The 19,042-nt window shown below is 41.6% G+C and overlaps 3 protein-coding genes across 9 annotated transcripts; 1 reads left to right on the forward strand and 2 right to left on the reverse strand.

Annotated features, from left to right (window-relative positions):
• Positions 1-41: 41 nt before the first annotated feature.
• tubgcp4 (tubulin gamma complex component 4) lies at positions 42-5,825 on the reverse strand. Of its 3 annotated transcripts, none has more exons than XM_029498563.1 (18): positions 5,668-5,825; positions 5,116-5,235; positions 4,616-4,738; positions 4,483-4,536; positions 4,307-4,363; positions 3,934-4,013; positions 3,454-3,655; positions 3,207-3,372; positions 3,011-3,135; positions 2,877-2,927; positions 2,694-2,799; positions 2,473-2,580; positions 2,064-2,208; positions 1,798-1,975; positions 659-793; positions 465-581; positions 244-383; positions 42-162 (listed from the first exon to the last, which is right to left on the reverse strand). In XM_029498563.1, the coding sequence occupies exons 1-18, from the start codon at positions 5,743-5,745 to the stop codon at positions 156-158; spliced, it is 1,992 nt and encodes a 663-aa protein (XP_029354423.1). In that variant the 5' UTR covers positions 5,746-5,825; the 3' UTR covers positions 42-155. The 3 variants fall into 3 exon arrangements, with proteins under 3 accessions (XP_029354423.1, XP_029354421.1, XP_029354424.1); XM_029498561.1 differs by having other exon boundaries at positions 5,116-5,244; XM_029498564.1 differs by having other exon boundaries at positions 5,116-5,557; positions 5,668-5,734.
• A 224-nt stretch (positions 5,826-6,049) lies between these two features.
• Positions 6,050-9,684, forward strand: cdkn2aip (CDKN2A interacting protein). 3 transcript variants are annotated; one of them, XM_029498432.1, is made up of 4 exons: positions 6,050-6,170; positions 6,547-6,796; positions 6,903-7,027; positions 7,626-9,684. In XM_029498432.1, exons 2-4 carry the CDS (start codon positions 6,549-6,551, stop codon positions 8,213-8,215), a joined length of 963 nt encoding a protein of 320 aa, XP_029354292.1. In that variant the 5' UTR covers positions 6,050-6,170; positions 6,547-6,548; the 3' UTR covers positions 8,216-9,684. The 3 variants fall into 3 exon arrangements, with proteins under 3 accessions (XP_029354292.1, XP_029354289.1, XP_029354290.1); XM_029498429.1 differs by having other exon boundaries at positions 6,127-6,410; XM_029498430.1 differs by having other exon boundaries at positions 6,134-6,182.
• Positions 9,685-12,775: 3,091 nt separating this feature from the next.
• Positions 12,776-14,966, reverse strand: cart3 (cocaine- and amphetamine-regulated transcript 3). Of its 3 annotated transcripts, none has more exons than XM_029498165.1 (4): positions 14,767-14,966; positions 14,238-14,321; positions 14,000-14,134; positions 12,776-13,299 (listed from the first exon to the last, which is right to left on the reverse strand). In XM_029498165.1, the coding sequence occupies exons 1-3, from the start codon at positions 14,956-14,958 to the stop codon at positions 14,027-14,029; spliced, it is 384 nt and encodes a 127-aa protein (XP_029354025.1). In that variant the 5' UTR covers positions 14,959-14,966; the 3' UTR covers positions 12,776-13,299; positions 14,000-14,026. The 3 variants fall into 3 exon arrangements, with proteins under 3 accessions (XP_029354025.1, XP_029354024.1, XP_029354023.1); XM_029498164.1 differs by having other exon boundaries at positions 12,776-13,334; XM_029498163.1 differs by lacking the exon at positions 12,776-13,299 and having other exon boundaries at positions 13,633-14,134.
• Positions 14,967-19,042: the final 4,076 nt, after the last annotated feature.

A 19,042-nucleotide genomic window follows, 5' to 3' on the forward strand; every position in this document is an offset into this window, starting at 1 on the left:
TTTGGATGAAGCATTTTCTCCTAATCGTAGTTGGATTTCAGGTTTTTCTTAATGTGTTGTCAGCCTCAATGCAGTAGATTTTTTTTTTTTTTTTTTTTTATAATTTAACAGCATTGAAAGATGACTCAAGATGATCTTGATCCTTTCTGTGCTTCTTAGACACTGAAAAGAGAGAGAGATTTTCTCCATTATGGACTTGTCATTAGCTCTGCTTTATAATGACCGATGCATCAGGTTTCCTACCTGCCCAGGGTGCCTCCTGCCTGTGTGTAGTACTTGTTGTAGTCCAATCGCAGTAACAGCTGAGCGAGGTCAGAGTTTATCTGATGATTCCTTACACTTGAGAGGATTTTAAACAGTAAGGATGACTGCCGTCTGAAACCCTGAAATTCAATTGAGAAGTTATTAATATTAGAAACTTTTTTTTTTTTACATTTTCCCACAAAGAGGAGCTCTGACTTTACCTTGACCAGGATGTCCAGTTGTGCTGTTCCTCTGTCGTCAAGCGAAGCCACCGTCTGACTGACCAGTGAACAGAAATTATGGCACAGCTCCAGGATTTCATTCAGACAATGGAAGACCTGAGGACAGAGGAATTAGTACACCATCTGAAATGAGCAGGAGTTTTAGATAAACTATCTTGATGTAGCTTCAATACCGGCTTGAGGAGGATGAAGGACTGGGCGAGCAGGTTACTGAGGAAGTGGTCATGGGCCAGTCTGATGCTCTCAAAGTCTCTGGTGGAGTTGATCTGCTGGAGCAGCTGGGAGAACTGAGACTCGAGGACATCCACCTGAAGACAAACATGAAAACACCTCAAATAAAAAGGTACGTGAGCGCATGCACACTTTTACTCGCACACACTAGGAATACATCTTTCCCAAGCCACAAATGCTGATGAATACTGACTGTCTCTGTGTCTTATCAAAATGTATTAAATACGGCAGCCAGATTTCTACCTCCACAGTGAGCCATAGCTGGATGAAGAGACAGTTAGCAATACAGAAAGAGTTCAATTATCTCTGATCACTGGTGAAGTCACGATGCAAACAACCTACCAAGGCTGCAGCACCTTCATTAACTTCACATTTATACCAGTAAACCACAATCAGCCACACCTCGGTCACCTGTAACATGAAGCCTCCAAAAGCTAATCAATAACTTTTAGTTGAGTCCCCAGGATTGAAAAATAAACTATATTAATGAAAACCAAACATTATTTCTGTTAGATGTGTCCCTCACATTTTTTTGCAATGGAATAGCTCCTTTTGTTCAATAACAACATAACTTGATAGTAAAAACATTATGGTGTAATGTCCGTTTTTTTTCACCTTTTCAGTTACGGGACACCACATTTCTCTTCAAGTGACTAGGATCACATCATGTCTCTTCTGGCCACCATGTTTTTTGGATTAGAGGTTTGGAGAACTCAGATGTCCAGGAGGATCTTTGAAGATTCTGGAGATCCTTTTTTCTTATTTGGTATACGTGTTAGTGGGACTTGTTGACCATTTGACTGTAAAGTGATCATTGTAATGTGCTTTGGTGGTTTCCACAAATGAGGCCAACAGGTCTAAATTAAGCAAAATTAAGTATAATTGTGAAAAGAACCCAAAATGTAATTTGCTCATATAAGGGTGGGGTGTGTTAGGAGGCTGAAACTGTGGTGAAGGTTGTTAAATGATGAGGCATAAACTGGAGCTAGGACTGCTTTTTCAAACCTTTCAGTGTGTTAGTTCTATAATTTATATTAATTATATAATTTGATCTGAACCATCCCACTCACTCTGCTATTACCTGTAGGTAGTACTGCAGGTTGTCAATCAGGAACGCCATGTGGTTGCGTAGCCTCCACTTCACAGCATCAGTCTGGCTGGACTTGAGGTGTTTCCTCTGCATCTGTAAGGCCCAGCAGTGCTGCAGCTGCGACTGTACCCGCCGCACACTCAGCAGGTACCTGAACACCACATTGTACCTGAAGACACACAGGAGGAGATGCTTACCAGCTGCTCTCAGAATGACAACATGAGCCAGTAAAACCTTCAGTAGGATAGCAGACGCACTTTTCCAACACAGCAGGGGTGAAAAGGATATGCAGTGGCCACTGGACCTTGTATGTGAGGCCGAGAGCTGCCCAGCCTGTGGGCGGGATCTCACGAGGGGAGGTGTCCTGTGGGGGATTGGCTCCGTCTCTAGGGCCTGACCCCTCTGGAAAATATAAATTAAATTATTTATCTTTTGATCCATAAATGGAAGTTCAGAGCTGAATGTGACTGCATGTTTTGGCTGACCAACATTCCCAAAGCACTCAAGATATTTGTTTTAGCTATTACATAAGTGAAAAAAAAAAATGACTTCTGTTTGTCACGCCTGTCAAATAATCAAGAATTTGTCTCTCTTCAGCACTAGAACACAAACACACGACATCATTTTATAGATTTATACAACACTTCAGTTCATTCAGCTGAACACCTTTGCTCTCTTTGCCCTGGTAGTCCACAGTGAGGTGCAGCAGAGGCAGGAGGTTGTCGTCGTCCAGTAGCACCTTATGAGCTGCCTGCTGAAAAGCCACGTTCACATCTGAGGGACAGAAATCCCATTAAAATCCAAACCGATGAGCCCTGACTGAAAACACACTTTGTCCCTGGACAGATGCGTTTGATGTGCCATGTTCAGACGTGTAAACTCAGTACCATGCTCGGTGACTGCTGTCGGAGGTGTCTTCAGCATGTGCTGTGCCAGGTCAATAAAAACCTGGTAGAGCTCCCCACGACCCAGCAAATAGAAATCTTTAATTATCTGGAGGAAAACAAAGAAATCTATCTTTTCATTTTGCTGCTGGTTACAATGCAGACTTAAGCTTGGTGAACACGAACCTTGAGCTGCTCGAGCAGGTCTGACTCCTCCACCATCAAAGTCCATAGATGCTGCAGGTTATTCAGATTGTGAGGATGAGTGTGGTGACTTACACAGATGTTAGTTCAAAGAAGGTGATACTATAAGAGCTCACCTCTGCCACTGTGCTCCTGATGCGGTCAATGAGGTTTTCAAAATCCACCAGGCTGAAAAGAGGCTGCTGTTTGAGTTTGTGCAGCTCAGCAGCAAATATGTCCTCCTGATGCTTCAGTATCGAGCCTGAAATAATGTGTTTATGCTTCAGCAACACATCTAAATGATGGAGCTCACCTAGATTCACTGTAATTTACCAGCTCGAGATGGGCTGTGGTTGTGATTTTCAAACATCTGGACAGATTCTCCCACAAAGAGGATCTTCTCAGCAACTCGGATGGGAATGTAAGAAGGCAGCATCTCTGTTCGCAGGGAGAACTGCTGCAGAGATGGAGCCAGCATGTTCTCCTCCTCAATCAGCCTCTGCACAACAACAGCATAGGACATAATCAAGACTCCCCTGAGCGCTTCTTAGGCGTGCCTGTGTGTCAGACGAGTTCTCACCAGGTCCTGTAGTTCTCTGAGCTGTTTACCACTCAGGCCTCCGAGTCCCAGGTCCTCCTCCTCCTCCTCCTGGCTGGCAGCAGCTCCCCCTGCGCTGGGCCCCTGCTTCACAAAAAACTCCTCGCTCTGGTCCAGCAGCAACCCATGCAACATCCAAGCTGCCAACTGCTTGTACATCACACCGTGACACACAGCAAGAATCCTGCAGAAAAGAAAAAAAAAAACAAAACAAGAAACACAAAAATGGTTTAGAATTTAGAGTGGCACAACTTAGGTTCAGATGATGTCGTGATATGTGACTTCCAAACTCTGTAACCTTGTGAACACGTACAAGATTAATACATGTAAACAAGGTTGTTCCAGGGCAGCACGGTAGGATAGTGGTTAGCACTGTCGCCCCACAAAAATATATATAAAACATGCATTAGTAGCAAATCAAAACAGAATACAACTTCTAAACTCCAAATGAAGGTGACTTACTTTTCTAAGGCCATGCGTACAGGAGGGAGACCCCCACAGCTGTGCTTGTACACGGTTTCCAGGATCTGACAGCCATGGATCTAAAGCAGCACACAAACAACAGAGAGAACATGGATGTCAGGCCTGTTACCCATTTGTAATTTATTTTAATAAATCTGGTTTTCCTGCATCCCCCCAGCTCTTAGGTCCTGTGTCACTCAGGCTTTATTTAGTTTGTTTAAAATGTAGAGGAGGATGAATGAGATACACCTTCACACACCATTAATATTAAATATTGACCAGCGCAGGAACAAACATTCATTCTCTGGTAGAAACAGTAAAATTAGGTAGACTGACATCAAGTCTTATCAACCCTTAATTTGAATTTCCTTACCTTCTGTGATTTTATAGTTTCTACCACCACCATCACGGAGGGAAACAACAACTGGAACTTGATGGAAAAAACAAAATAGTGTCAAACAATCAACGAAAGCAATATTTCGATATTGACAGACTTGTACCTGAGAATATAAATATTATCTCCTCAGACAACTTTAAAAGATGCTTTACCTGATCAAGCTTATAATTCACGTGGGATATTGTTAAATGTGGATCTCCGAGGAACTGAAATACAACACAAGTTGAATGAGCATCTTTTCATGTGCTTTTCTATTCACAGCTGTTATCTGTATTGTCATTTTACCTCCTGTTCAAGGTCCAACAGGTTCTGCCTGTACGGCTGTAGCATAGAGTCAAGCCCCGTGCAGAATGCACGCAAGTAAATTCCATGCAGTCCAGTCTGATTGGGCTGGTTTGTGTGGTGTTCCTATAAACCAAATTAAACACTTTAGTTCAACATTTCATGTGATACACTGATCCCAACAACACTCCCAAACTCTCACTTGAAATTTATTTAAAGAAGTAAAGGTCAGTCAGTTTTCTTTAAAGTGTCCTTTGTGTGGAAGAACCCAGTGAGCAACATGTCTTTAATTTCCTCACAGACAGGATTAGTGTGATTAAAAGAGAAGGCCAGTGTCTGCTGGGATTGCCCCACGCCTCCTCAACCTTGACCATGACAGATAAGTGGCGTAGATATTGGATGGACGGGTGAATGGATGGAAGACACACATAAGATGCAGACAGTGAATTATTAATTAAGATCTCAAATGTGTATAAATATCACCATGCATGACCACAACTTACTTGTTGATGCACATGGCCAGTGTGTTGTTCTATAAACTCTGTAAAGCGAATGTAATCGGAGCCCAGTTTACAGATCCGGTTGAGGACATTGGTCTCACTGGGGTGGAGGAAGGGCAGGTCCTGGGACACCTAGTGAAGCCACATAGTTTAGGTTCGAAAAGCTGTGCCTGCAATGCACAGAGGTTATGACGATACACAAAATAACAATGACCTGCACAAACGACAGCCTTGAAGACAAAACCTAACTGCGATGGTTTTGGCTAAATACGCCCAAGAAACTGCAGACTGTACAGAATTTGAAGCTAACAGAAGACTTTAAACTATTACAGTGTGAACTCAAGTATCACGTCATTTCATTAGACATTGACTCTGAACCCGCTCGTTCCCTCTTCAAATGTTATGTCACTCCAAGGGATAATAATGCCTGTGTGACCTTTGTGGCCTGTGAAAATGAAAACAAAAACAGTGCTCAGAGGGTTCAGGTTGAAGACACACTGCCGCTGGCAGGGTCCTGTTAGTACAGAAGCGTAGCTGTGTCTCTTGTCACTTTACCTGTAAACCTACTCGTTTGTTCCATGTAAAAATTGTCCCTGGGTATCCGCTTAATGCCAGCAACAGCTCGTGAATCATTTTAATTCAACTTTAATTTAAATATAAAAAAAATGAAGAACGCAGTTTTTCATTCAGACAAGCCGCCCGAACTGTCGCAAGCTAGAGACGTCACGCCGCAAAGCATCATTGGATGCACTCGCTTGCGTAAACCAACGGTCCGTGTTTTATTTGCTAATATTTAGCTTGCATTTTACAGTGTAACAAAACTAAAAGTATGTCTTGTACATTTTATTTTGTACTAGAACTGTTATGGTGCAATGTTAGCACCCTCATTGCATTTAAAGAGGTATAAATAAGCCTCGTAAAAGCCAACGACGATTAGCATGTTGAACTTGTTAGCTGGCCCGGTGCTCCTGGGAAATGTAGTTCTTAACGCCAGGAGCCAACCTGCGTCATCATTCGGTCATGTAGTTAGCTAGGATCACCTCACAACAGAAAGCTTGGTATGTTTCTAGGTAAAATATCGATTCCACGATGACTGTTACTCGTATCGTTGTGTTAAGAAAGATTAATGTAGACTTATAATTACCAACTTTGTCTCTGCTTGAGCTAACGGATCTGAACTAGCCGTTTGTTGACAGTTGCTAAAGTCCGTTCCTCTTTAGAAAACATTGACTTGTTAGCTTATCGAGGCTACAGCTAGGCAACCAAACACAGCTGAATGCTGCCTGATCCGCCGAGTAGTAGGTTCACATCTATGTCTATACATAATGTTAATGAGTCCGATTAACTCTGGTTGTACTTGCTTTTATTCGAGAAACATATAAGGGCATGTGTGTGTGTTTTAGAGCTTCTTGCAGTCACTGTTTGTTTTCGCAGAGATGGCGGGGGAGAGGAGCGGAGAGGACATAGTTGCAGAGTACCTGGGCCAGAACCCGCAGCTGGCTCAGTGGGTCGAAAGTCTCCGGGGATACTGTGAGACCAACAAGCAGTGGCTCGCTCGGAGGGAGTTTATCTTGAGAAACTTGGAGGCTTTCCCAACCGTGGAGCCAGGAGTCCCCAGCTGCAGCCTGGACAGGCTGCTCTCTCTGTCCATGGTCTGGGCTAATCACGTTTTCCTCGGGTGCAGGTAGGAGACAGGGACGCATCAGAACTACAGCAAACACACATCACAGATGTTGACCCTGAGAGTGAGGAGTGACTTGTCTGTCTGTCTGTCTGTCCTCATTCCTCAGCTATCCACAGACTGTAATGGCCAAGATCAAGGATATGGGTGAGGGAATTGTTGTCCAGGACCCTCCTGTTCACAAAACGACAAAAGAGGAAGCCTTGGCAAAAGGAAAGCGGAGTGCCACAACTGGTAATGCAATGCACATTTTAAACACAGCACACTGTTGGTACGGTGTAAAATGTGGGTTAAGTCTTTTGAAGTCAGTTAGAAACAGCACAGCCAACATCTCAGTTCTTGCATTGACAGATGTTCACATGCCATTGTTTTAGTATTTTAATTTTAATTAATGTCATATTTGACATTGGCAGCTTATGGAGCTGGAGCTGCTTGTTTTGGCTTATCAAACACGCATGCAACAGTTTAATTTCTATCTATTGAGCTATGAGCTGTAAATGTAATAATTCAAAAGATCTCTCAAAAAGTGAACATTCCCATTTGTTTTGTTTTTGGTTGCCTTGAAAAACCTTTATGACTGCCTTCATTAGGCGTTAAATGGTGGGAAGGACTCGGCACACCCACACACTTCCCGTTGCTTGTTATGGACCACCAACATGTGTCAGTGCGTGTTTCTATTACAGCAGGATGATAGTGTAATTATCTACATTCTTTTACACACCCACATGTGAAAGCTGGAGTCTGTCTCCATATTAGGTAGCTATATATTTGGTACTTTTATGTTTTCTTTGTCCAGTCAACACCATCCTGCCTCTTGTATCATCATTTGCAGAGGGCGATGCTGAAAGCTTTGTGAAAAGAGCCAAATGTGGGCCTAATGAGCCTGACAGTCGGCCTGCTGGCAGGACATCCACATGGGCAATGAGTCAGAAAGCAGGACCTCCTCCACAGGCCCCAGCAGAGCATCAGCCCTTTTTCAACCGCCTCTACAAGGCTGTGGCATGGAAGTTGGTGTCGGCGGGGGGCTTTGGGCCCAACCTGGACCATTTCGAAATACTTCGTAGCTGTGTAGAGTCATGTAAACAGACCCTGACCTGTGTATTTGTGCCACTCAAAGACATTACAGGCCTCCCTGCAGGTCGAACACAGAAGGAAGGCCATGTGTGTGAAATACGTTGTCAGACTGTCTACATGGGCACAGGATATGGGCGGGATGAGGCTGCTGCCAGAGCAATGGCTTCCAAAGAAGCCCTAAAAGTCTTTCAGGGGCGTAAAGTGACAGTAAAAATCTGTAGACGGAGGTACAAAGGGAAAGATGTGGAGGATTTGATGTTGTTGGATGAACAGCCTCGGAGTCAAGGCTTTCCTCCTGCTCTCAGCTACCCTTTTCAGGACGACCAGCTTGAAGACAGTTCTTCGTAGAGATGACAGACTGTGACTGTGCCCTCCTGTGTTCCCAGTCGGAACATCGACAAGTGGTATTTACTGAATGGAGCTACTGGAGGAATTTACAGCTACAATGGGACCAAACTGTTATGCAGCTAAAAATCAACTCAACTTGAGAATCATTAAGCCCTCAGAGAATTCTCTATTATGATGCTTTTCTCACATTACTTTCATCCCATAACACAGGTAATTTGATGTTTGACATACATGTCACTTCAGCAAAAAAGAAAGCATCTAATTCTGTATTCACATAAGTGAATTAGTTAGCGTGCCATAGTTTACAAGTCAACCATAAAATGACAATAAACCCAAGTGCCAGAGGGTGAAACAGTTTAAGACTTCAAGTAAAGACAGCTCAAAAGATCATATGATCCTAATCCTAATATCATAAAAGGTATTGAATTATACTGATGTGATGTGATTATACTTTGTCCCAACTCTTTAATTTTTTTACTCCAAACCATGGAAGTGAACCTCATTTTTTTGTATTTTGGTTTGTTTAGATTACCACTTTTCACTTAGATAGGAAACAAACAAAGTCACATGAACAAACAAATGACCTTTACTGTTGGAATCACCTGCTGTTCTGTCATGGGACAAATTTTGGCTGCAGGATGTAGTCAAAACTAATCCAGCCAGACTAACATTTTATCAAAATGATGGTCTTTGGGAATACAAACATACCTGCATATTTAGTATCAACCCAAACTTAGTTTTTATATTTTAGTTTCTATAACTATAATTGACTTTTGGTTGTCAGATGCTCAGAGCCAATATAGTTTATGTTTTTGCTATTCTAATTTGTACCTATCAACTCTTTCAGTTTTAGGGATCATCTCATGAGATAGCTTGGAGCTGCATTCCTAAGTGACCTGCACTTCAACTGTGTTAACACAGGACTGGGACTCAATAGAAAAATGGCAGACAATGTTCAGTCAGTCCTGTCCTTCTGGTCAGGGATTAAACAAATAACCATGCAGAGTTTTTTTCTTCATTCAGACTAATTAAACGAATTGAAGGGTTGAATTTCATTCCACCATATATATACATACTTATACTGGATTTTCAGTTTTCCTGTTCTTTTCAAATATCTGGCCAACTACAGTACCCATCATACTGTACACGGAAGTACTAACAGCTAATGCTTTATTTTATTTAAGATAATTATTAGTTCAGAGGCCCACACTATGTTGAAAACATAGTGTGCCATAATTAAGAATAATCATTTGAAGACAGTTAAATCCAGTGTATACAGTTATGTGTTTGGGTTAAAGTGCTGCTGTGATGTGTGTGTTCTTTTGTTTTGTTTTTTTCTTTTTGATTTTCGGTCCAGTTGAAGTTGAACAGGGTTGCACTGGAGTGTGAATATATACACTGTTCCATGTTACTGTATGTTTACACCAGTGGTCCTGTTTCTGTATATTTTTTAAATAAACATAATTTAAGCAAATAAAGCTAGTTTACAGTTTCTTCCCGCAGGAAATCAAGCCAGGCACTTTTACAGTTGCACAGTTATAGTCGAAGATATATTAATGGCATCCTGCAGAGGGAACAAAATCACATTGTCTTTGTTATAATCTTGAGTTTCTGTGCTCATTGTTCCAGTATCAGGGATCCCTTTGCAGCCTGCAGTGCTTTCAGTTAGACCCATTTCATATCACACCATATGCTTGCAGCTCATGTTGGTGCATGAATGTTGGCTCTCCCCACATTTTTAAACACAGGGGAATGGCAGAGTGCAGAGAGAAGAGACAAGATCAGAAGACAGGTGGGCTTGCAACAAGGAGTGCCTGGTCAGCAGGTGGGCCATCAAAGCACTCTGAGTTTTTATTTCTCTATCATTGTCATTATGTAATGTTAGGCGCCTGTTTTCATTAGTGGCTGACTAGTGCTGGCGTTCCACACCATACCAACCAGCTGTCAACAATATTTTGTGTTCAGCAAATGTTGCTACTGTCAGCATGCTGCAGCATGTCACAGTGTGGTTTTAAGATTTCCTAATAAGTGAAAAAAATAACTCAATCTCTGGACTGTAACTTCCTGACTCTCATTGTTAGCAAATTTAGTCTAGCAGTGCCCGATCATATAATTATAAAATCTCGGTTACATTCATGCTTGACATCCCCCACGCACACAAACACACAGCAGAAACTAACCATCTTTTGTGTCAACAGGACTCCCTCTGGCCTCATCAACACCGCTTTTTTCACATGGCTGCATCGTGATGAGTCAGTAGACAATGTGAACACCAGCTTTCTCTAATGGTCTGCAACATTGCTGATGCCTTAAATAAACCGTTTCCCACCCTATGCTGGAAGATGGACGTCATGTATACATGCTGGAGAAGAGGGTTGTACAGGTCAGTATGTGTATTTAAAATAAATAAAAACATCAGCTGAATGTTAGCAGGGACACAATTTTATGGTCCGTCCCTCTCCCAAGTCACAAAGTAACATTGAGGAGCAACTCTAAGGTGATTGTGTGACTGATTGCAAGGTGATATGAGAAGGAAGACACAATCAGAGAGACCCATCATCTGTACAATTCTACATTATTTACAAAGATATAGTGTAAAATCCACCATGGTATTTGTGGTTATGCTGAAGGCGTCAGGAAGCTTGTTTGCTGGCTATAAAACACACTTCGCCACAATTACGTCAAGGAAGACTGATTTCTACAGACAGGACTGGATTTAATGTAAACTTATTGTGTAAAGCTACAGTGGGAGTTTGGCATTTTTTAATATGAGAAATAGAAACTTTCATCCAAAATGTTGCTTTAAGCAGGTTTTATTTTTGCACACAGCTGTTGCGCAGCTGCTCCACTAGAGAGCAGCAGTGCTTGTTGTGCCATTTAAAGTGGGGCCGCCTGTCTTGTGTCTCTCCATGTGATCCTAGACTGACTCCGTGATGCTCTGGGGGCTGGCTGTTTGTTTTAGTTGTGCCTGTTCCCTCCCTGAAGTTGTTGTATGATGGGTATGAATCTAAACTGTAAAGGTATCAGTCTAATATTATCAGAATATTCAGTGTTAATGATAAAATGGGAACAGGGCAGAGGGTGATTTGGCCGTTTGTATTTTTCACGATCAGCCATAACAATAGTGAGGGCTGTTAAATTACACGTGGTTTGCACTGTATAGGCAGAAACACATGTTCTGTGTGCATGTTATTAGTGTTACAGGTTATAAATCAGTTCCCTCGCCTCAAGCTTTGCCTGGTGTTCACGTATTTGATGGTTTACACCACACAATGCGCAATCTCTATTTTAGCCTGTATCATTTGTCTCCTGCTCCTGTATCTCCATCCATCACATGCTCAATCATCCCATGCCTCTTCCTCCCTTTCAGTTTCTCAGCATTTCCATCAGCATCTCCATTTTTCATTCTGTAGATCTCTGTCAAATTATCACACTCAAACAATCATTTCTTTCAATCTGCAATTGCTGCAGGTTTGAACTGTCTCATCGTGTGAAAACAGCCCTTATCCGCACATGCAATTTCTATTGGCAGTGGAGGTAATCCCCCTGAGGAATCAATAACAAATCCTCGCTGTCTGGAGAAAGTAATACCATTCAGGGAAAAAAGTAAACATTGCTATTTTCAGACTAGCTGCCAGGAATGGGTCCAAGAGGATTCTGCCATAAAGGGAACATGGTGTCATTTTTTTTTTTTTTTCTTTAGGTGCGCGATTTTCTACTGTGTGCACAAACTAATGGAATTGCGTGAGTATGTTTTCTAAAGGTAAGTACAAATTACATTTTCAACAGCTTCTAACGTCTATTTCACAAAATTCAAAAGTGATCTTTCTCTTAGGAACATGAATGAGCCCATGTCATCACAACATACATCCTGTTATATTAAAGGACCAGAGATGACTAACTGACTCCTCAATTTACATGAGTGGCTGGTGACTTTCAGATCAGGTGTGGGGTCCACAGAAGAGAATAAACCAGGGAAATGGAAGCACAATGATTGTTCGTTTCAAGGGGGATACAGTGTTGAAAAGATAATTAGGAAAATTGTATTCAAATAAAATCCCTGGTCTGCTAGGTCCAGTTCATTATATTATCTGTCTGGATAGGCCTTTGATTGTGTGATGATTTAGGCCAGAAGCTCACCAAAGTCAACAGAATTCATTTTGTGGGAATCATGAATGATTGTGGCAAATTTTATTGCAACGGTCATGAGTTACTAGTTTCACAAAGCTGATTGCTTGACAGAAGATCCAGCATTTTTTTGAATGAGGCTGAGATTTATCAGACTGTAACAGCCCATTCTGTGGACCTTGGATGTGCCTGGGAAAATTCATGTCTATCTGTTAACGAGATTTAGATATGACTTGTGTGAGAGGAGCACCTAACAAGTAGCACTCAGTCTTTAGAGGTCAGAAGTGTCCTTTACGAACCAGCATATATTGTCATACCTGCGTGGGGTGAAAATCACTTGTAATTAAATATGGCAGGCTGCCAATTAACTGCCAGTTCTGTCATTCAAGTAACTGCTTGCTTTTACACACGATCAGTTGAGCCATTAATTCAAACCTCTGATATGTCAGGAGTCTGGATGTGTGTGTGTGTGTGTGTGTGTGTGTGTGTGTGCTGGGATTGTGAGTCTGAAGAAGAAGAAAATATAGACATGGATTATGCAACTGTTCAAAAAAATTTATAAACATAACAATAGTCTTCATTTATATGACATCACATCAATGTAATTGTAATATATCTTACGACAAAATTTCAGAAGAATATAAATTACCATAAAATAATATGTAGTGATAAGCTATATGTATTGGTCAAATAATTTCGTTTTACAAAATAAGCGAAAACACTGGGCACAGTGAAGCTCAGGCTATCTGAGTAAGAAGCAAAATCAAATGCCAAAAGTCAAAGTTGCCAAACAGGTTCATTTAAAGCTTAGATGTGATGCTGATACGTTTAATTTAGGATCAGTCTGAGTGGGACGCTCTGTTTGACTGCGATGTGACAGTCATGCTCTGGATCAGGTGCAGCCCCCTCCATGGTTAATGTCAATGGAGCCCACCTCCTGGAGGGGTATGAAGTCACTGCAGACACAGGCAGGTCATTGTGCCACAAATACCTATCAAACCGACATCATTTTAAAATAACTCAAGTCTTGTTATATAACTGATTCAGCCTGCAGCTTAAGGACACTTTCAAAGATGAAGCAGCCACTTCACTGCTTTACAAAACAATATCACACTTTTTATCCACACTTTATTAATATTATCATTATCATGCACAAAACATTCATCTGAAACAAAATAGCTCAAGTTCAAAAGACAGTTTGGATTTGCCCAGACGAAGTCATTTTATAATTTTATAATTTTATAATATTGCTGTTAGTGTGGATATGGTCCTTAGGTAGGTTTGCTGTGCATTATGGGTTATTTCTTAGCTCTTACTACATCACAACAACGATCCTGTTTTTTTTTTTTTTCTACAGACATAAAGTGGATCTGAATATATGAATAGTAAACTAACTTTATTCTTCTTCATAGTTTTGCGTCCATCATCATAATAGCTTTCTGAAATAATATGCTTAATATGGTAATACGATATACTTATAAAATATATTCTTGTCATAGAACTATTATATTTTTTTGTTTCCTCAGGGAGGGGCGGTCATCCCACCTGCTCCTCCGCTGCACAACAGTAATTATCAAGGATGGAGAGACCGTTTTCCTTTTTTTTTTTTTTTTTTTTCTCTCTCTCCGTGTCCCCCCTCCTCACTCATCATCTCACCGCTGCAGTCTGAACCTCCACATCAGATCATAAGCACTTGAGCAGGAAAAAGTTGCAGAAAGCTCCCCGGGGACAGTCGCACATTTTCCCGATCCGAGCGCCTTTTCTCACTGCGCACTGCTCCCCGACATCACACTGACACAGAGCGAGAGAGAGAGACAGAGAAAGCGTCATTTCTACCTGCTGCAGCACCGAAACGCTGTGACTGCACAGCACGGTGTTTTCGTGTGAACTGTACCGTGGGGACTTGGCCAAATTTCTTCTCCCACAGAGGAAGCCGTTTCCCCTGCAGCTTGTCAAGAACTTCTTGGAGAGCTCCAAGCTGCACGATCAAAACGGGAAAAACTCGCTCAATTCATGGGCAGTTTATTATTATTATTATTATTATTATTATTATTATTATTATTATTATTATTATTATTATTATTATTATTATTATTATTATCTGCTAACGTGTAGCAAAATATATTCTAGCAGGAAAAAGAGCTACATTTTGCGCACAAAGACTCAACATGCATTGGATAAAGGCAAATATGTGATTAATCGCATCAGCCATAATGCAGCTTAAATGCATGCACTTTTGAATGGTGCTAGTTTGTTTCTTGTTTTTGTTTTTTTGGGTTTTTTTTTGTTGTTGTTGTTTTTTGGGGTGGGGGGGTGTCCCATGCAATGAGCAGCATGCAAAAGAAATTCAAAGTAAATTTCGGCGAAATGTACTTGCTAAAATAACAGAAGTTGCAGATTGAAGTAGAAGACTTGAGGCATACCAGCTGCTTCTCGCTGGTCAGGTTGGGACCTTTGGGGTAGAAGTCCCGCAGGGCTCTGGGGCTCAGCTCCTCTTCGCTCTCGCCGTCCAGCAGCTCGGCTCCGGCGGCTCCGGAGAGCAGCAGCAGCAGCGCGCAGAGCAGCATCCCGCTGGGCAGCCCGGAGCTCCGCATGGTCCTGATGTGCGGCAGCATGTGGCCCGTTCCCCGGCTTCAGTGGTCGACCAGCCCCCGCCAAACACCTTTTTATCTGATTCCTGCCATCTGCTCGCTCCACCTTATCCTTTGATTTTTTTTTTTCTTTTTTGTCATGCGTAACAGCCGCCTTGGGTGAGTCATCCCATAAAAGTTGCTGGGCAAAATATGCCTGAAAAAGTCAACAACAAAGACAGCAGCAGCGTCATTAGAGTCTAAGTAAATAATTACTTGTTACTTAAGGTCCATAATGCTACTTTTCCATTATTACACGGCATTTTCAGCCTCTCCTGTATTTCCGCTGGGTGACTCAGTCACACTGAGTCTGCTGTATTTCAGTCAAAGCAGCCAGGATCCTTGCATGAAGGTAAAGAGTTTTAAACTAGTTTTAAACTAAACTAGCCACAATGAAACCTTCACTGAGAGGTAACTATTTCTCCTGCCACTGAAGGCATTTCTCCAGTGGGCCGTCTCACAGCAACACAGTTTTTGTCAGTCTTCGAAGAAATATGCAGATCATGACTTATTGTACAGTTTTAGCTTACTCAGCTAATTAATATACTATGTGCACTATATGTGCACAACACAAAGCATCATGACAACATTTTTACTTAACTGTTTTTGTCTGAACAATGAAAATCTGATAGCCTCCGAACGTATTAAATACTATAAAATCACTGTCAGGCCAAAAGATGGAGAAACACAGCAGGGAAACAAATGTCATTTATTGGGAAAGATTAATGTAATCAGCTGCACAAAATGCACTTTTGACTGCGTGTTTGCCCAAACATGGTGTGTACTCTGCAGCCACAGTATGATATCATTTTACCAATTATATAACCACTGAGCCAACTGTAACGGCAGTGAGTATATTGCTGGTTCATATTGTGTTCTTAATCCTGTGCTTGAATTATCGTCAGTCGGCTGTTCGTGTCCATCACAGTGGAAGGGGGAACAGGAGGCTCAGATTGTGCTCACGGCTGCATGACTCATGTTTTTTTTCCTCTTCACCACTTTTAATGAATGAGGTGCCAATTTGGGATTTCATTCACAACAACCTGGCTTCTTCATTCACAGCCACAAGTTCATTAGTTTTAGCATCTTGTCCCCGACGCCAGTCAGCCAATGGCTCTCCGGTCTGTCGGAGCCGCTTTCCCATTCTGATTAGTTTTTCTGTTTTTGGTTCAACTCTGGGTGGCATGAGCGATCTGGCTCAATCTGCCCTGAAACTATGTTCTCTCAAGCATGAATAACAAGAATTCAGTTGAACAGATTATATTTAGAGTTGGCTGATTCAAAACTGCAGAAACAGTAATAGATATAATTTGGGATGTATAGGTTTTTGTTTTTTTTTTTTGAATGGAACATGGAAGCCTCAGAATTATGACGTTGTTGTGAGGGGGATAAAAAACTGGGTTTAAAACAAATGTCACTGGCGTCACCAGTTTGTTTTTAAACATGCATTCCTTGACTTTTTCCTGAGGCAATAAATCAGAAGGGTAAATTTCCCATAATTTCAATACAAGGTAGGAAATAGTTTCCTCCAAGTTGGTGGTCTCCACACATCTTCCATACAGGGTGAAGAGTCTGCAGCTTTGACTTTCCAACCCTTAATTTACTGATGATCCCTTCTACCTTGTGTGGTGTGTGTGAGGTTCTGAATTGAAGGTCTCCCTGTGCAGTATTTTATGTACATGGCCAGAACATGTTGAGGGTACTTGGTGCACATGGGCTTGAAAAACAAAAGTCATGGTTGGGTAAGCAGGTCAACCATTTTAATGACCTCAACAACCCAAATTGAAAATAATAAGTTATAAAATAATAATTCCATTTTCATTACATTAATAGTTTGCATGCATGAAAAAATAAATGCTATCCGCCGCCCATGATCGTAGCATGGAGCACAAATTTAAACCAGGATGTCTCCACAAAGTGTTTTGGAGGCCCCAATGATTAATTCAACTATGAGTCACAGAGGCTGCTTGTGCCAAATTGGAAGACGTTCTGTGAAGGCATTGCTGAGATAATAAGTTCAGAAGCATTGGATGGACGGGACAATGAAACTGTGGATGGACAACCCAACAGAAAACTCCTCAGGCTTTGGCTGTTGCTCATGCTACTACACGAGGTGTCCTCAGCTGTCCATGTACAAGCCAGTTCTGAGGGCTGGATGTCAGAATCACTGTGTTTCGATGGTAGACTGGCGAGATGTTTAGGATATAGCTATAGACTTTGGCCTTGTATACCTGCAGAGTGTGACCAAGAATGTTCAGTCCTGCACAAATAACGAATCTGTGAACAAACACTTGCAGTGAAAGAGAGAGAGAGAGAGAGTCTCAGGTTTTGCTGCCTTTTGGTGTCAATAAGTGTTTTAGATTACAATTGCAATACTTCTCTGTGAAACTCTTTATTTGTCATCTATGAATTTGTTGAATTCACCCTCTTGAATATTCACTGTGTCTCTGTGAGGAGCCAAATCCCATTATCTCCACCTCTTACTTTGGTGACAGGGACAATGAACTATTTACAGATAACAGCAGGAAGAAAAACAGCAATAAAAGATGTATGTGCACGATCTATCTATTAAATATATCTCTGTTTACAGTTTCATTTTATTGGAGTTATTTCTGTCTCCTCAGGATAAACAATAGCAGTTCACGTGTGTTGCTCTTTTTAAGGTCTCTACCATTTCAGCCAGGCTGGCGGTCTGGCTCTAGGGATGGTTGGTCTGTTTGCTGGTTGAAGGGTTTACCACTTTGATCCAGACTGAAATATGAAATTTTAATACTGGCACTTTCGGTCCCCTGAGGATGAATCTTCCTGACTTCAGTGCTCCTTTGATGCTTCCTGTTGCACTAACATGAGGTGTCAGCATGGTGGCATAGAGGTTAGCGCTGTTGGCTCACAGCAACACGGTCGGAAGTTTGATGTTAAGCAGTAAAATATGATTGAATGAATGTGACTAACATGTGGTTGATATCTATAGATATTTATATTTTTTTTTGTGAAATGTTAGTGTAGTTGTTCACTTGTAACAGCTTTGTTGATCCCATGACTGAATATTAACTTTGTTTATGGGTTAACAGTAACCTCCAAAACTGAGATTGTTTTCAGCCGCTGCAGCTTTAACTACTTGTTTTTATTGCCATTGAAAAAATGTTATCACCTGAGAAAAAAAGTCCGACATGTTTCCCTCAGGGGCAGCACAGCAGCATAGTGCTTACCGCTACTGCCCCACAATAAGAAGGTCATGGATTCAGATTCGTGGCCTCTCTGTGTGGAGTTTGCATGTTCTCCTCATGCTTGCGTGGGTTTCCTCCCACCGTGTCTCTGTGTGTTGGCCCTGTGACGCACTGGTGACCTGTCCAGGGTGTGCTCGGATTGGCACCAGCATCCCCTGTGACCCGGAAACTGATGAGTGGTGGAAGATGAATGAATGAATTTATTTTTCCCTCAGCCATCAGCAGTTTTCTACAATGTTGTTAAAGGGTGCAGTGCCTCAAACATGACTGTTTGGGGCATTATTTCTGTTTCTTGATAACGGAGGTTCGTGAAGCAAAACACTGCTCCAAAGTCTCCCTTAGAGGACGACTGTGAAAAACACAGTGAATAATTCTGACGCAGGAAGCTTTCAGTGTCGCTTCGTGTGCTGTCTGGAACATTTATATCTGTTATGATTCTGCCCTAATTTCTTGTTTTTGGATTTAACTTTAGCGGCTCCATTTTTTTTAACATTTCACTGAGTGTCCCTGACCTGGAGGTGACTCAATTGACAGAATTTCTAATGAGCTCTGTGTTTAAAATCGAAGGTGCCTAATAAAGGCGTTAACTTTCTGCATGTTCAGTATAAAGTGCTGGGCTCTCATTACCTCCTCATCAACAAGCACTGGTTCTGGTAGAGGTGATTGCGCTCTAGTAATTACTACAGTCATGCCTGAGAAATTGTTTTCTTCTTAGGAATAGTCTTATTATATAATCTTCCATCTTTATCTGTTTATGTTGCAGCAGCTCAGCATAGAACAATGATTGCACTCGGTCTACCTCTGTTTCTGTTCTCTAAAAGCAAAGTTTGAGGTCCTATTTT

Source organism: Echeneis naucrates, chromosome 3 (genome assembly GCF_900963305.1).
Source record: "Echeneis naucrates chromosome 3, fEcheNa1.1, whole genome shotgun sequence".
Classification (NCBI taxonomy): domain Eukaryota; kingdom Metazoa; phylum Chordata; class Actinopteri; order Carangiformes; family Echeneidae; genus Echeneis; species Echeneis naucrates.

Coding starts and splice junctions, on each gene's coding strand:
- cdkn2aip (XM_029498429.1), top strand. CDS start 6,389: ATGCTGCCTGATCCGCCGAGTA. Junction 6,411..6,546: donor GCTGCCTGATCCGCCGAGTA/GTAGGTTCACAT, acceptor TTGTTTTCGCAG/AGATGGCGGGGGAGAGGAGC. Junction 7,028..7,625: donor AAAGCGGAGTGCCACAACTG/GTAATGCAATGC, acceptor CATCATTTGCAG/AGGGCGATGCTGAAAGCTTT.
- tubgcp4 (XM_029498561.1), bottom strand. CDS start 5,745: ATGATTCACGAGCTGTTGCTGGCATTAAGCGGATACCCAGGGACAATT. Junction 582..658: donor CCTTCATCCTCCTCAAGCCG/GTATTGAAGCTA, acceptor CTCTGTCCTCAG/GTCTTCCATTGTCTGAATGA. Junction 384..464: donor AACTGGACATCCTGGTCAAG/GTAAAGTCAGAG, acceptor ATTGAATTTCAG/GGTTTCAGACGGCAGTCATC.
- cart3 (XM_029498165.1), bottom strand. CDS start 14,958: ATGCTGCCGCACATCAGGACCATGCGGAGCTCCGGGCTGCCCAGCGGG. Junction 14,322..14,766: donor TGACCAGCGAGAAGCAGCTG/GTATGCCTCAAG, acceptor TTGATCGTGCAG/CTTGGAGCTCTCCAAGAAGT. Junction 14,135..14,237: donor AATTTGGCCAAGTCCCCACG/GTACAGTTCACA, acceptor GCTCTGTGTCAG/TGTGATGTCGGGGAGCAGTG.